The sequence below is a fragment of the Diplotaxodon limnothrissa genome, linkage group LG4 (assembly GCF_057381915.1).
Source record: "Diplotaxodon limnothrissa isolate DT_005_m linkage group LG4, D_limnothrissa_male_GT1.1, whole genome shotgun sequence".
Lineage (NCBI taxonomy): Eukaryota > Metazoa > Chordata > Actinopteri > Cichliformes > Cichlidae > Diplotaxodon > Diplotaxodon limnothrissa.
In genome coordinates this window covers 22,896,684-22,911,235 of record NC_140599.1, presented here as the reverse complement: position 1 = coordinate 22,911,235, position 14,552 = coordinate 22,896,684, and the positions used below count along the sequence as shown (strand labels likewise).

General features: G+C 42.5%; 1 protein-coding gene across 1 annotated transcript; it reads right to left on the bottom strand.

The window, feature by feature from the left end:
- Nucleotides 1–372: 372 nt before the first annotated feature.
- On the bottom strand, nt 373–993 carry LOC146633813 (RING finger protein 222). Its single transcript, XM_085352540.1, has one exon. The coding sequence runs from the start codon at nt 991–993 to the stop codon at nt 373–375; it is 621 nt and encodes a 206-aa protein (XP_085208666.1).
- Nucleotides 994–14,552: the final 13,559 nt, after the last annotated feature.

Genomic DNA, 14,552 nt, shown 5'->3' with positions numbered 1-14,552 from the left:
CTTCACCTTTTTAACAGTTCAATTACGTTACTGTGTCCACTTTTATTGGATTTACTATCTATGGGCTGTGATATGTGGTTCTCCAGCAGGTTGAACACGTCAGACAAGATTGCAGAACAAAAGGTTTTACTGTTTGAGGCTTCCTAAGATAAACACTTGCTTGGCGATTCTCAGTAAAGGACAAGTCACGTGTATAAACTTTTCCAAAGAATCAAGGAAGGAAACTGATAACATCTTAAAAATCCTCACTCCAACTAAAGCACATCACTCCATTTTCAGTAATTCTGGACACTGAATACAGCCAATCGCGTGTCTTTCTTTAAATGTCAGTAAATTACTCAATTCTTTGACCGAGGGATGCGGATCGCTGGGCTACATCAGTACAATCCAGGGAAAAACCGAAGCTGTCACTGCCAGTAAAACAAACAAAGACAGCAGGCAGAACAACCATCCCGTTGTCGTGCAAATCCTACGCCTGCGCTGGGGGCGAGCCACAGATATTACAACACCGGGCGCATCTCCTTCAGTCATGGGTCGCCCTTGGGCGCTTATGATGAATATCTGGGATCCCTTTTGGCAGGGGCTGATCCGCTTCTGTCGGCGAGCTCGCTGAGAAAAGCCTCTAAAGCAGCGAGTGATACAGTAAACTTCACTCCGTAAACTGTCTCCTGAGGCGCGCCGTGCGCTCTGCTGCTGTCCCACCGGCAAAGGGAGAGGCACCTTCAGGGTCTGCCGCTCTTTGTGATCATTATCGGCTTCGAGTGAGTTCAGCGCTTCATTTTGTTTTTCGATGAATGTAAGATGTCGGCAGATCGAGCAAACGATCGTGTTTCTGATATTTCCATCGCTGTTGATGGTCACCAGCGTTTTGACGAGACAATCGTGGCAGAAAACATGTCCGCAGCTCAAAGTTCGTTCGGTCCCAGAAAGATACTCGTAACATACCGGGCATTCTGGTCCGTCGTCCTGGCTTTCGTCCTTATAGAGTGCCATACTTCCAGTGTGAACTTAATACAGAGAGCATGAAAAGATAGACTTTGTTTACCCGTTGAGGGAAAGCTCCAAGTTCTTTCTCTTCGATACAACTCTCTTACTTTTAACTGTGGGTGGAGCAGAGGCGTGCATAAACGTGTGGCACAGGGTGGCAGTAATCCTTGAATGGTCTTACCTCCTGGGTAGGTCTTACTTTCAAACTTGTCCTGCCTTTCTCCAAAACTTAATTAGCTCTGACTGGATCTATTCTCTCAAGAATATTTTTTTTCATTTTCATTGTTCAATGATAAAAGCATCAAGATATTTCATCATAGTTTTTGCGCAATCGTTTTTATTTGATTATCATGTTGTTTTTGTCAGGTTGTTTGCAAAAACTATGCAAGGAAAGTTACTGGTTAACAAAATTAGTACACAGCAAATTCAAAAGTGTTAAATGTATTGGTGTTAGTAGTCTTCTTGCAAAAGTAGAGTTAATTTTACTCTAAGTAGAGTCACATTCTTTTAATGTAACTCTGAGGTGTAAAATGATAGTAGTTAAAACCGAGTGTTAAAAATTAGTGTTTCTATGTCAAATCTGGAGGTGTTAAAATGGAAACATTAACTCTTGACCTCTTAACTCCGAACTCCTAGAGGGGCTATGACCAGAGGTGGGTCGAGTATCCAAAAATTGTACTCAAGTAAGAGTAGCATTACTTTAAAATATTATTACCCAAGTAAAAGTGAAAAGTAGTCGTCAAAAAAGTTACTCGAGTAAGAGTAAAAAAGTACTTGGTGAAAAGACTACTCAAGTAGCGAGTAACTGTTTGAAATGTCCGATTTATTTTATAAATAAATGCTATCAGACAAACAAAATAAATATACAAATTTTAGTATTTTCAAAAGGAATATATGTAAAAAGATCCACAAAATAAGGCACAACAATTCTAATTTCAAGATTTCAGATTTTCACAACATTTTTCAAACAGGCTTTTTTCACCAATACCTACAGTAAGTAATATATAAACAGTGCAAACAATTTCCAGTGACAAGATATGCTGTAAACTTTAGATTCATTTTTGCTCCAAATGGCACAGCAGCTTCAGAGAAAACAGAACGAGGCATCTTCAACATATGTACATACAAGGCAGCTCAGTTTACCATAAATTGTATAAGTGTGCATTTTTTTCTGCATATTTAGCAAAAATGTTATGGCATGCATAGGTTCTTTCTCTTCAGCACCCTCTGCTGGTCATAATGGGAATTCTCACCTGCTTTTATTTTGGTGGGGTTTTTCTGTGTTCCTGTGGGTAGTGGAAACAGGAAGCTGGTTGCTTGTTAGCCTGCAGAATATGTTGTTGCTCTTTAAAACGTTTCTGCCTTGGAGAGTTATTGCTTTTTTACGGGAAGAAAAGGATGTCAATCATTGAACTACTGACGAAGTAAAAAGCCTTAAACTTACTTCCGCCTCCAATGTTCATTGAAACCGTTAGCTGTCTGTCAAGTTGGGCAAAGGGACGCACAATAAGGACAGAACAGTAAAAAAGCAGCTTCTCAGCGAGCAGAGATAATCAAAGACAGCAACTTCGTCTGCCAGCACGTCTCATCTCTACTACTGCTTACGCTTGCCACACAGCAGCATTGTGGGATGGAGGACACACAAGCCACAAAAGAAATAACGCAGCTGTCGGCTCTAGAGACCAGGTCAGTGGCCTCTATAGCATCGAGTGGATCATCAGCCAGTCGAGCCGCTGCTGCAGCTCGTGCTAAACTGGAGGCAGCTCGCGCACGAGCCGATTATGCCAAAATAGAGTCAGAAATGATGATTGAAAAGGCTCGCATAGAAGCCAAATTGAACACTTTACAGTATGAAAAGGAGGTAGCAGCAGCTATGGCTGAAGCCAGCATCCTTGAGGTTGCAGCAGAGGAGTCTGTCAAAACTGAAAGGAAACCAGCCTTTGAAGAGACTGCTGAAAGGACACGGCAGTATGTGGAGCAGCATCTACAGCCAACCGAGAGTGCTAAACCAGAGGAAGAGCATAGAGAGTCAACTGTTCATGAGTTGAAGCCCACGATTCAACCCAGGCAAAGCTTTGGTACTCCATATGTTGAATCTCACTTGTTCAAAAAGAGAAACAAAGCCATTCCAACATCAGGGCTATCTCAGGAACCAAAGTCTGGTATTTATCCCCACTCAACACCGCACCCACCAGAGAGCACAAGGGAAAGGTCGCCTGATCGAGTCACACCTCAACTCCTACCAGATGGCAGTGCTCAGGTGGGTGATATAGCAAGGTACTTGGCACGGAGGGATCTTATTAATGCTGGTCTCACAAAGTTTGATGACTGCCCTGAAAATTACTGGGCGTGGAAATCCTCCTTTCTGAATGCAATCAGTGGACTAAAACTCAGCCCCAGTGAAGAGTTGGACCTCCTTATTAAGTGGCTAGGGCACGACTCAGCACGGCATGTGAAAAGAATAAAGACGGTGCATGTCTGTCGTCCTGAAGTTGGACTGGACAAAGCCTGGGAGCGTTTGGAGGAATGTTTTGGCTCTCCAGAGATAATTGAAAAAACACTGTTCGACAGGCTTACAAACTTCCCAAAGGTCAGTAGCAAAGATCCTGTTAAGCTGAGAGAGCTTAGTGACCTGCTGCAAGAGGTTGAGGCAGCAAAATCAGAGGGTTATCTCCCAGGGCTAAGCTATCTTGACACTGCACGTGGTGTCGCTCCAATTGTGGACAAGTTACCACACAATATCCAGGAAAAGTGGCTCTCTCAGGGTTTTAGGTATAAAGTTGACCATAGTGTCATTTTTCCGCCATTTTCCTTTCTCTGTGACTTTGTCTGCAGAGAGGCACAAGCCCGCAATGATCCAGGCTTCAGGCTCTTAGCATCTACAACAGACCACTTTAGATCAGATACTACAGTGAGGAAGACCTATAAGGGTTTGGTCTCTGCTCACAAGACGGAAATATCACAGGGGAAAGCTGGCCAAGACAGCGTGAGAGAGCAAACCTGTGATGTGGAAAGGCAGTGCCCTATTCATAAAAAGCCACATCCCCTCAAGCGCTGCAGAGGGTTTCGCAATAAACCCATTGAGGAGCATAAGACCTTCCTCAAGGACAATGGTATCTGTTTTAGATGCTGTTCTTCCACTAGTCACATGGCCAAGAACTGTAGCACAACAATCAAGTGTACAGAATGTGAAAGCAGGAATCATATCTCTGCCCTTCATCCAGGACCACCTCCTGCAACTCTCTTTGGTCATGGCGGGGAGGGCACAGAAGAGACAACTCAGCCTGCTATAACATCGACTTGTACCGAAGTATGTGGAGAAGCTCAGAGAGGAAGATCCTGTTCTAAGATCTGCTTGGTAAAGGTTTTCCCAAAAGCGCAGCCAGAGCGAGTGACAAAGGCTTATGTCGTGCTCGATGATCAGAGTAATCGGTCACTTGCCAGGTCAGAGTTTTTTGATGTTTATGGCATAGAGGGGTCAGAGTCTCCATTCACACTTCGTACATGTGCGGGAACAACAGAAATGATGGGTAGAAGAGCTACAGGCTTTGTAGTGGAGTCACTAGACGGAGCCACATCAGTCACGCTGCCGACAATAATTGAATGTAATAACATTCCGAGTAACAGAGCTGAGATACCTACCCCTGAGGTGGCAGCAGAACATGCTCATCTAAGGCCAATAGCCCATCTCATCCCACCACTCGATCACAAAGCAGAGATCCTCCTTTTACTTGGACGTGACCTACTTAGTGTCCACAAAGCGAGGCAGCATAGAAACGGTCCTCACAATGCCCCATATGCACAGAAACTGGACCTGGGATGGGTCATCATTGGTGACGTCTGTTTAGGTGATGCTCATAAGCCTGCAGCTGTGGATGCCTATCACACTAATGTGCTTGAGAACAATCGCCCATCCTATTTCAGACCATGTCCAAATATGGTTCATATCAAAGAGAAGTATGGGTCCAAGTCTGAGCGTAAAGCCTTCCCTACCACCGAAACACCTATAGTTAAGGCATGCACTCTTGGAAGCACCATCTTCGATACATCCGAGGACGATAACAAAATCGGCCTTTCTATTGAAGACAAACTGTTCCTAGAGGTCATGAAGAGAGAGATGTTCATAGATGACAGCAACAGCTGGGTGGCGCCACTTCCATTTAAGGGACCTCGCCAGTGGCTGCCCAACAATCGTGACCAGGCCGTCAAACGCTTATCCTCTCTTCAGCGCACCCTTGAAAAAAGGCCTGAAATGAAGAGGCATTTCTTTGCTTTCATGCAGAACATATTTGATCGTGACCATGCTGAACTGGCTCCTCCACTTGAGGTGGACAAGGAGTGCTGGTACTTACCTACGTTTGGGGTGTACCATCCTCAGAAGCCGGATCAGATCAGGGTTGTGTTTGACTCAAGTGCAAAGTGCCATGGCGTCTTTCTCAATGATGTTCTCCTCTCTGGACCTGACCTCAATAATAGCTTATTGGGAGTATTGTTGAGGTTCAGACGTGAAACTGTTGCAGTAACCGCTGACATTGAACAGATGTTTCACAGTTTCATTGTAAGAGAGGACCATCGAAACTATTTGCGCTTCCTCTGGCATGAAGACAACAATCCTGCCAATGACATCTGTGAGTATCAAATGAAGGTTCACGTGTTTGGCAACAGCCCCTCACCATCCGTAGCCATATACGGCCTTCGATGTGCAGCAGCTCATGGTGAAGAGGAATTCGGATCAGATGCACGACGCTTCATTGAGAGGGAGTTCTACGTTGATGATGCGCTTATGTCAAGGCCCACAGCCAGTGAAGCTATTGATCTAATGAAGAGAGCACAGGAAATGCTTGCCACATCTAACCTTCGCCTGCATAAAATAGCATCAAACAGCTCTGAGGTTCTTGATGCGTTTTCTCCAGATGACCGTGCAAAGGGGCTTAAAGAGCTAAATCTGGAGACTGATGTGACACCTACACAGCGAAGTCTTGGTCTGATATGGGACCTAAAGAAAGACGCCTTTACCTTTCGAGTAGCAGAGACAGTGAAGCCCTTTACAAAGCGAGGTGTCTTAGCTACAATCAATGGTCTTTTTGATCCCTTAGGATTTGCTTCACCGGTTACAATCCAGGGAAAGATGCTGCTGAGAGAACTTTCAAGTGAGGCCCTAGACTGGGACACTCCACTGCCTAGAGAAAGGGAGGCCGAGTGGGATACATGGAAAGAATCTCTTGTCGATCTCAAGAATGTACATATTCCAAGGACCTACGCTTCTGCTACGATGTCAACAGCAATCAGAAAAGAGTTACACATCTTTTCAGATGCCTCCACTAAAGCCATTGCAGCAGTTGCTTTCCTAAAGACCACTGGCGAAAATCAGAACCATCAGGTGGGCTTCGTTCTAGGGAAAGCAAAATTGGCCCCACAATCTGCTCATACAATTCCAAGACTGGAATTGGGAGCTGCTGTTTTAGCTGCAGAGCTTGCTGAAGTCATCACAAGTGAACTGGACCTAAATCTTGAGGCAGTTGAATTCTACACAGACAGTCGTGTGGTTTTAGGCTATATAAGCAACCAGACGAAGAGGTTCTATGTATATGTTGGCAACAGGGTGCAGCGAATCAGGAGGATTTCAGGACCAAAACAATGGCACTATGTCCCTACGAGCTCTAACCCTGCTGACATAGGCACACGCTCGGTGCCTGCCGCCATGCTTGGTGACAGTGCCTGGCTTAAAGGACCTGCCTTCTTGTTACAAGCTAGTGTTACAAGAGAAGCTGAAACCTATGACCTTGTGGACCCCGAGTTGGATGATGAAATACGCAGCTTTGTCACTCACACGAGTAATGATGGGTCTCTGCTTGGATCGCAAAGGTTCAGACGTTTTTCCTCTTTGAAGAAACTCCTCAAGGTCCCTCTTGCAGTTCATGGCATCATTGCAAACAGTCTCGCACAGCAGAGGAACTGACAAAGGCTGAGATTGTCGTCATCAAAAGTGTGCAGAAGGAAATGTTTGAGGAGGAACTTGCCTGTATTGCTAATGGTAAAGACATACCAAAACACAGCTCTTTACAAAAACTCAGTCCCTACTGTGATGATGAAGGACTCTTGAGGATAGGTGGAAGGCTCAAACACGCCAACATCGACTACAAGGAGAAACATCCTCTCATTATTCCAGGTGGTAGCCATGTTGCCAAGTTGATAGTAGAACACCATCACCAGCGAGTAATGCATCAGGGACGGGTGTTCACAGAAGGTGCAGTCCGTACTGCTGGATATTGGATTACAGGAGCAAGGAGGCTAATCAAACAGATTATCCACAACTGTATCACCTGCAACAGACTTAGGAAGAAAGCAACTGAGCAAAGAATGGCAGATCTGCCTTCTGATCGTATCAGCACCGAACCTCCTTTCACCTTCGTGGGTTTGGATGTATTTGGCCCTTGGTCTGTGGTCACAAGGCGCACAAGAGGAGGCCAGGCAAATAGCAGAAGGTGGGCTGTTCTTTTTACGTGTCTTAGCACACGTGCTGTGCACATTGAACTGATTGAGTCGATGGACGCATCAAGTTTCATCAATTCCCTGCGTCGATTCTTCAGTTTGAGAGGGCCTGTTAAGCAGATTCGATCCGATTGTGGGACTAATTTCGTTGGTGCTTGCCGGGAGCTAGGTTTCACACTGACAGATCCCGACGTGTCAAGCATTAAAACATACCTGGGAGAAGAGGGATGCACCTGGATCTTTAATCCACCTCACTCTTCTCATATGGGAGGAAGCTGGGAACGTATGATAGGATTGTCCCGACGTATCCTGGATGCAATGCTTCTCCAAACCCCGCACTCTCACTTGACACATGAGGTGCTTTCTACTCTAATGGCAGAGGTAACAGCCATCATTAATGCTAGACCTTTGTCTCCTATCACAACAGATCCTGACACACCCTTCCTGTTGACACCTTCCATGCTTCTCACTCAGAAGTTGTGCACTCCTCTTCCCCCTCCGGGAAGTTTTATTGAGAAGGATCTCCATCGACAGCAGTGGAGGCAAGTTCAACACCTTGCAAACACATTTTGGACCAGATGGAGACGGGAGTACTTAGGGACACTGCAAAGCCGGAACAAGTGGCAACGTAACCATACAAACCTCAAGGTGGGAGATTTGGTGCTCATCAAAGACGCACAAGCGAGGCGGAATGAATGGCCAATGGGACTTGTCAACCAGATCTTCCTGGATAAGGATGGCAGGGTCAGGAAGATTGAAGTGAGGGTCTCAAGAAATGGAACTATTAATACTTACCTGAGACCTGTGTCAGAGACAGTGTTATTGATGTCCCCAAAGGACTGAGAAGTATGTGTGTCATGATGGTAAACATTGTATTCAGATATGATCTGTAAAATCTTGCAGTTTATGATGTTTCAGTTGGTTCATAATGGTATTTTACAATACCAGACGGGGAGTGTTATGGCATGCATAGGTTCTTTCTCTTCAGCACCCTCTGCTGGTCATAATGGGAATTCTCACCTGCTTTTATTTTGGTGGGGTTTTTCTGTGTTCCTGTGGGTAGTGGAAACAGGAAGCTGGTCGCTTGTTAGCCTGCAGAATATGTTGTTGCTCTTTAAAACGTTTCTGCCTTGGAGAGTTATTGCTTTTTTACGGGAAGAAAAGGATGTCAATCATTGAACTACTGACGAAGTAAAAAGCCTTAAACTTACTTCCGCCTCCAATGTTCATTGAAACCGTTAGCTGTCTGTCAAGTTGGGCAAAGGGACGCACAATAAGGACAGAACAAAAAATGTGCCCTTTCTTCACTCGGTGAGGTGATGGTTAAGCTTCAGCAGCAGTTTGCTCTCAAGGTGCATACACATAAGGTAAATGTACACCAATATTCCAATGACAGGTGTGTGATTCATATCGAAGTTATGTGCGGATTAGTGTACAATGATAGAAATTTAGTATGTTTTTAGAGGCCCGTGTGCAGTGTTGGTGCCCAGTCTGGAATTGTTACATCCATTTCACATGCTGGTTTGCCTGCAATAATGTATATAAAAATGTATATAAAAATTGGTGTATTTCAAAAATAAAACTATGAAGATATTCAAAATAAATTTCCTGTGGTGGGAAACTATTTTGTGCAACTTTTTTGTATTTACAGTTTTGAGGCATAAGCCTCTTAAATTTCTCTAACTAGAAATATATGTTAAAAAATCAAAAGCGATTTTCTTTTTTTTCTTTTTTTTTTTTAGCTTATTGCACTTTTTTGCAATTTATGTAATTACTATGCACTTAATGCATACATATTATTAAAATTTGGGCTATAATGGTTGTATTGATAGCAACTTGGAATGCTCCCACAAATGGCACTACAACATGTAAAAATATAATATAAGCTCTTAGGTTCACAGGAACAGTTTAATTAGACACACGTTTAGCATTTTTCTTTATATTCTTGTTTCCATCACTGACTAGGGATGGGTATCGTTTAGGTTTTATCCGATACCGGTGCCAAACCGGTACTTTTGAAACGGTGCCGGTGCTTAAACGGTGCTTAAACCGGTGCTTAAAGAATGGAGAACACAAAATTGGTCCAAAAACCTCTCATGTTCAGCTGTTTTTTTGTAAAAAGATAACAATGTTAGCCTTTTCTGCAGCTATAGGGGATTTATGGCATCACTCTTGGCTGGAAGCAGTGCTTAAACAATGGAAAAAACACAAACTTTGTCCAAAAACCTCTCATGTTTAACTGTTTTCCACTTTTTCTTTGGTCATTTTAGCCTTTTTGGCCAGGGTGAAGGGAGTATCTGCCATCAAACAAGAAGACAGCTGCATGTAGCTATGATGATGTTTGCTAGTTCACCTTACATACATTAATGTAATAACGTGGTTAGCCTACTCAACGTAAATTACACACGAACAACATTAAGCTACTCATGCAGAGAAGAATGGCTGCTGCTGCCATCATCATCCGTCATCATTTCTGCTACACTGGCAGGGCTAGGGGCCAGGCCTCTCCTCTTCGTGTTTTTGGGGGATGTTGCTAACTCCGGGTCCGATAACAGGCAACCCACCCGCAGTAGATGCGCTCGGTGTGAGGTCTCACAGCAAGCTATCAAATACGGCGCATTTCTCGGCTTTTAAAAAAAACGCTATGCATCGCCAGGTGTTTCATCAGATTTGAGGTGTTACCTCCTTTGACAGTATTACCTTAAATCACTTGTTGCAGGCTGCTGAGTTTGCATATTTTGCTGTGAAGTACAGCCAGACTTTTGACCGCTTTGCCTTGGTCATTTTTAATCTGTAGCTCTGCTCTAAAAGAACGTACGTACCTGGCCCCGCCTGCTATCCTCGGAAACGTAAAATGATTGGCTAGAATCTAAAGTGTATCACAGCTCAGGAAAAAAAAGCACCGAAATGTGCGCTGCTTTTCGGTCTGGTTACTACCGTTTATGTCAGAAGTGGTACTGGTACCCATCCCTATCACTGACATGTTCAATATGATTACTATCAAAGGAGAAAATAAACCCTGTGTAGTTTAAAAAAAACTTTAATTTAATCAAACTGAAATGTTGCCGAACTCTGATGGACATGTCTTTTAATCTTGTCAACAAAATCCGTAATCATCTAAAGCTGCCATTTATCATCTTGTAAAATGTTCCCTCTGCTGCTGTTGCACATCTCCCCCGACACTCTCTTCTTCACCTGTCATGTGCAGCTGGTCCAACCCCTGCATGCCTCCTTAAACTGGTGTGTTTAAATCTCTTTACCTCTGTTGTGAACTTTACACAAAGTTTGTGGTAACAAAATCAAACTGATGAAGATCTCCTTTGAAAAACACACACTCACGAGACAAAATAAAACCAGACTTCTCAAAGTAAAAGCAGAGACCTCAAAGCTGGTAGTACAAAACACAGTGACAACGTGCGTATTAGATACCCTCACTCCAAAAGCATAAATATAAAAAAAATGAATCTCCAAGAATATCACCCTAAAAAATGGCACTGAGGGGGGTATTACAGTGGAAAAAAAGCAGCCATATTTTCATCAGAAAATGCTGAATTTTAGTAAAAACAATGCTCTGCAGTTTGATACTGTCATTACAGACAAAGCGGATGTTTAAAGCATTTGGACGCACATTTGAAATGCCATAAGTCTCCTTATCAGCTGGAAATATTAAAGCCATAAAATGACTTTTGAGAGTGGATAAAAACTATTGAACAACAGCAATGTTGAGCCTGTTCCAAAATTTGAATGTACATGTGTTGAAGGTGCGACTCTTGTTGAATTATTAAACATATTTTTCTTCAATCTTTCGAGCCATAAAAAAAACAAAACAACTTTTAATTTTCTTCTGCTTGAGTCTCAGCCTCGGGTAGCTCTACTTATCATTGATGAGTCAGTTGTCTGTTTGTGTTACTTTTTTCAAGGAACAGTCACCCTTACCAACATTATTGGTAAGGGTGACTTTATGTGTTTGGTTACTTACTTAAGTGGATGTACTGTGGAAAGTTTAACCTTACATACTGTTACACCCCGGCCTAGGCAACCGGCGTGCAACACAGGAAAAATAAAAATAAGGAAAAAAAAAACAAAACAAAAAAAACTACTACGGGTCTCCACAAAAAAATCCCAAAACGAAAGTATCGACAACTACTTACATCAAAGCAAAATAAGACATTTATTTACATCAAAACCCCAAACTATTTACAACCGGGGGGGGGGAGATCGCAACCCTCACAAACTGAAACACAAGGCTTAAATACATAGAGGGAGCAATCAGGGAATGGACCACAGGAGGGAAACACAGCTGGGGCAAATCAGACCTGACGAGACAAAAAAAGGTGAACTGAACACACTGAGATACAACAGACCTTCAAAGTAAAACAGGAAACATAACAGTCATGCCTAAAACAAAACACTGACAACACCGAATCGTAACAATACATAGATCTGACAGTACAGGTTCTGAGGTAACTATTTACAAAATGTATCCTATCCAAAAGTTCTTTGCAATGTTACATTGAGAAACATTATCCTTAACATATTTGACCCGCATAAAGTACTATGGCCATCACGCTGTCATTTAGAACTGTTTAAATAACTCGTGTCTTAAGTCATCCCATCATACAGAAAATAAAATAGCCGCATGGTTCACTTTTACATCACAAAATGTTAGAAATATAAGCCATTCATAACAACCTGAAAGGTTGGGAGTTTAAAATGCAAACCAATGGAAGCAGAAGTAGAAGACCATAATGTCACAGAGCACACAATGTCTCTTATTGTGTAGACATTTATAAATAAGAGCTTAATAAAGACGCTTCATTTCTTAAGAAATATGCAGGTGGAGTGGTCTTTATCAAAAGTAGAAGTCACGTCTGTGGCTATGCCATTGTACACCACAACTTTAAAAATCTTTAGTGTGTGAGGCTGTGCAAATAAAGGGTGACTTGCCCTTCTTGAACCTGCTGTTGTGTTGCTTTTTGAGTGTTTGAACCCAGCGTGTGACAAACCATCTGTTGGGGATTGTGGATTTGACACCTTAGCATTGTGAAAGTGGGGAAATACGCTTCAGGCTGAGCATAATAAAAACGCAGTCATTCATCTTCCAACTGTATCTTTCTGTTCTGACTTCAGAGTCCTTGTTTGTTTACTGAGTCGTACTTTGGGAGTCATACTGTTGTGATGCTGGGGAGAAAAGGGTAAGGTGTGAGAGGCTAAACCATTACACACAAAACTTCAAAAATCTAAAGAGTGTGTGAGACTGCTAGCTGTGTTGTCCAGCAATAAACTTATCTACAATGTGTTAGTGACTTGTACTTCTGTCCCATTAAGCAACGGTTTAACAAATTTCACTGCAAACTATAAAAGGAATCTGGATCTGTCAAATCTGTCAACTTTGAGTAGAGTTCTGTTATTTTGACCTCTTTTATGGGCCCAAGATTTTGATTCTTTTTGCATGATTTAACCAATTATGTTTTTTGGGTTAAATAAAAAAACATTTTTTTGGACTTTAACTTGTGCCTAAGTTTCCTTCACTGCTCGGTCCATCACACATAATGTGCATGAACTTAAAATCTTTAGAGTTTCATACTTATAAAGTATAGAAAAGAATACATTTATTCCAATGTATGAAATACACTTCTTGTAAAACAAAAAAAGTTGATTCAAAATGCATTTTAAAAAAAAGAAGCTCCTGCCATCACCTTTCTCCTGTACACACACACACACACACACACACACACACACACACACACACACACACACACACACACACACAAAAAGTGCCACATTAAAAACAAATCAGCAGATCCACAAATTATGGATACAGACTCTTCAGCTATAGAGGTAAAGGTATACTTCATGCACTTATCAGCTTACAGTTTAAAGGCTTGCATTACAGTGCATTGGTGCACACTTAGGCATCTTTTATTTAACATGGTTATACCATTGTGAATTTTGCTATATAAATATGCTCAAGAGTCTATCATATGTGTGACATCCAGCTAAAAATCGAAAATATATATTTTTAAATCAGTAACTTTGCAAATTTAGAGGAAATGTTTTTGGACAACAAATGAGTCGCCTTTAAAACAGGGTTTGAATAATTAGCGCTGACAGACAGACATACTTACCGTGTGAAAGGACCGCGGATGTCTTGGAGCAGAGAAGCACGCTGTATTGTTCCTTCTCTCTTATGCATAAGCAACGCCAGCCTGTCAGAAACGCTCTGTGCGGGCAAAGCTGGTTCCAACGCACGTCGAGGCATCAACTGGCCTTTCTGCCGGCTGGCTGGTCCCTCAGCTTTCATGCTGGGATCTGCAGCACAACTTCGCACTGGCCACTGGGGCACGGCAAAACTTGCAAGTCCTAGTCTGACTCTTCACTGCTCGCAAAGAATTAACAATTAAAGAAAGTGATCCAACACGAAACTCAAATCAAACAGCGCAGTCGGAATTGTCCACAACCACGCTCAGTTTCACAAATAAACAAAAAACTTGCACCAGCCATAGACACAGGAGGGAAAACTGAAAACTTCCCAGAAACTGACATTGTAATAAATTAATCACGCTAAAGTCACCTCTACGCCTTTTTGGATAGGTCCAGAGCCTTTATACATAGCATATGCCAAGCAGACTTAGTGCGAGATAAATAATGTGTAGCCTTAGAATTTAACATTTACAGTATAAAGAGACACACAGGTCAGTACCTTCGCCATTGTCTCTAAACATTGAGATCCATTAAAAAAAACAATCAGTTTTATCAACAGAGGACCCATGAAACGAGCAAAGCTGACAGTTCTGAAGAGCACGGTGCATGCTCTCATTTCACAAGTTGGCCTACATTTTCCAGAAAGACCACACAGTTAAAACCTGTAAAAATACTGAATTAAGAGTTTTGCACTATGTTTCACCAAATTAAAAACAAATCCTGCAAAGCTGCTTCTAACACAAACATTTATCTTTCAGATCAGTGTCTAAAAAGCACCAAGCGCTGGAGCTTGCTGCTACTGGCGGATATTTTACCTGGATCTTTGTTTAAAAATGTCTTTCAGTCTATTGGTCCCTGTGTGCTCACAA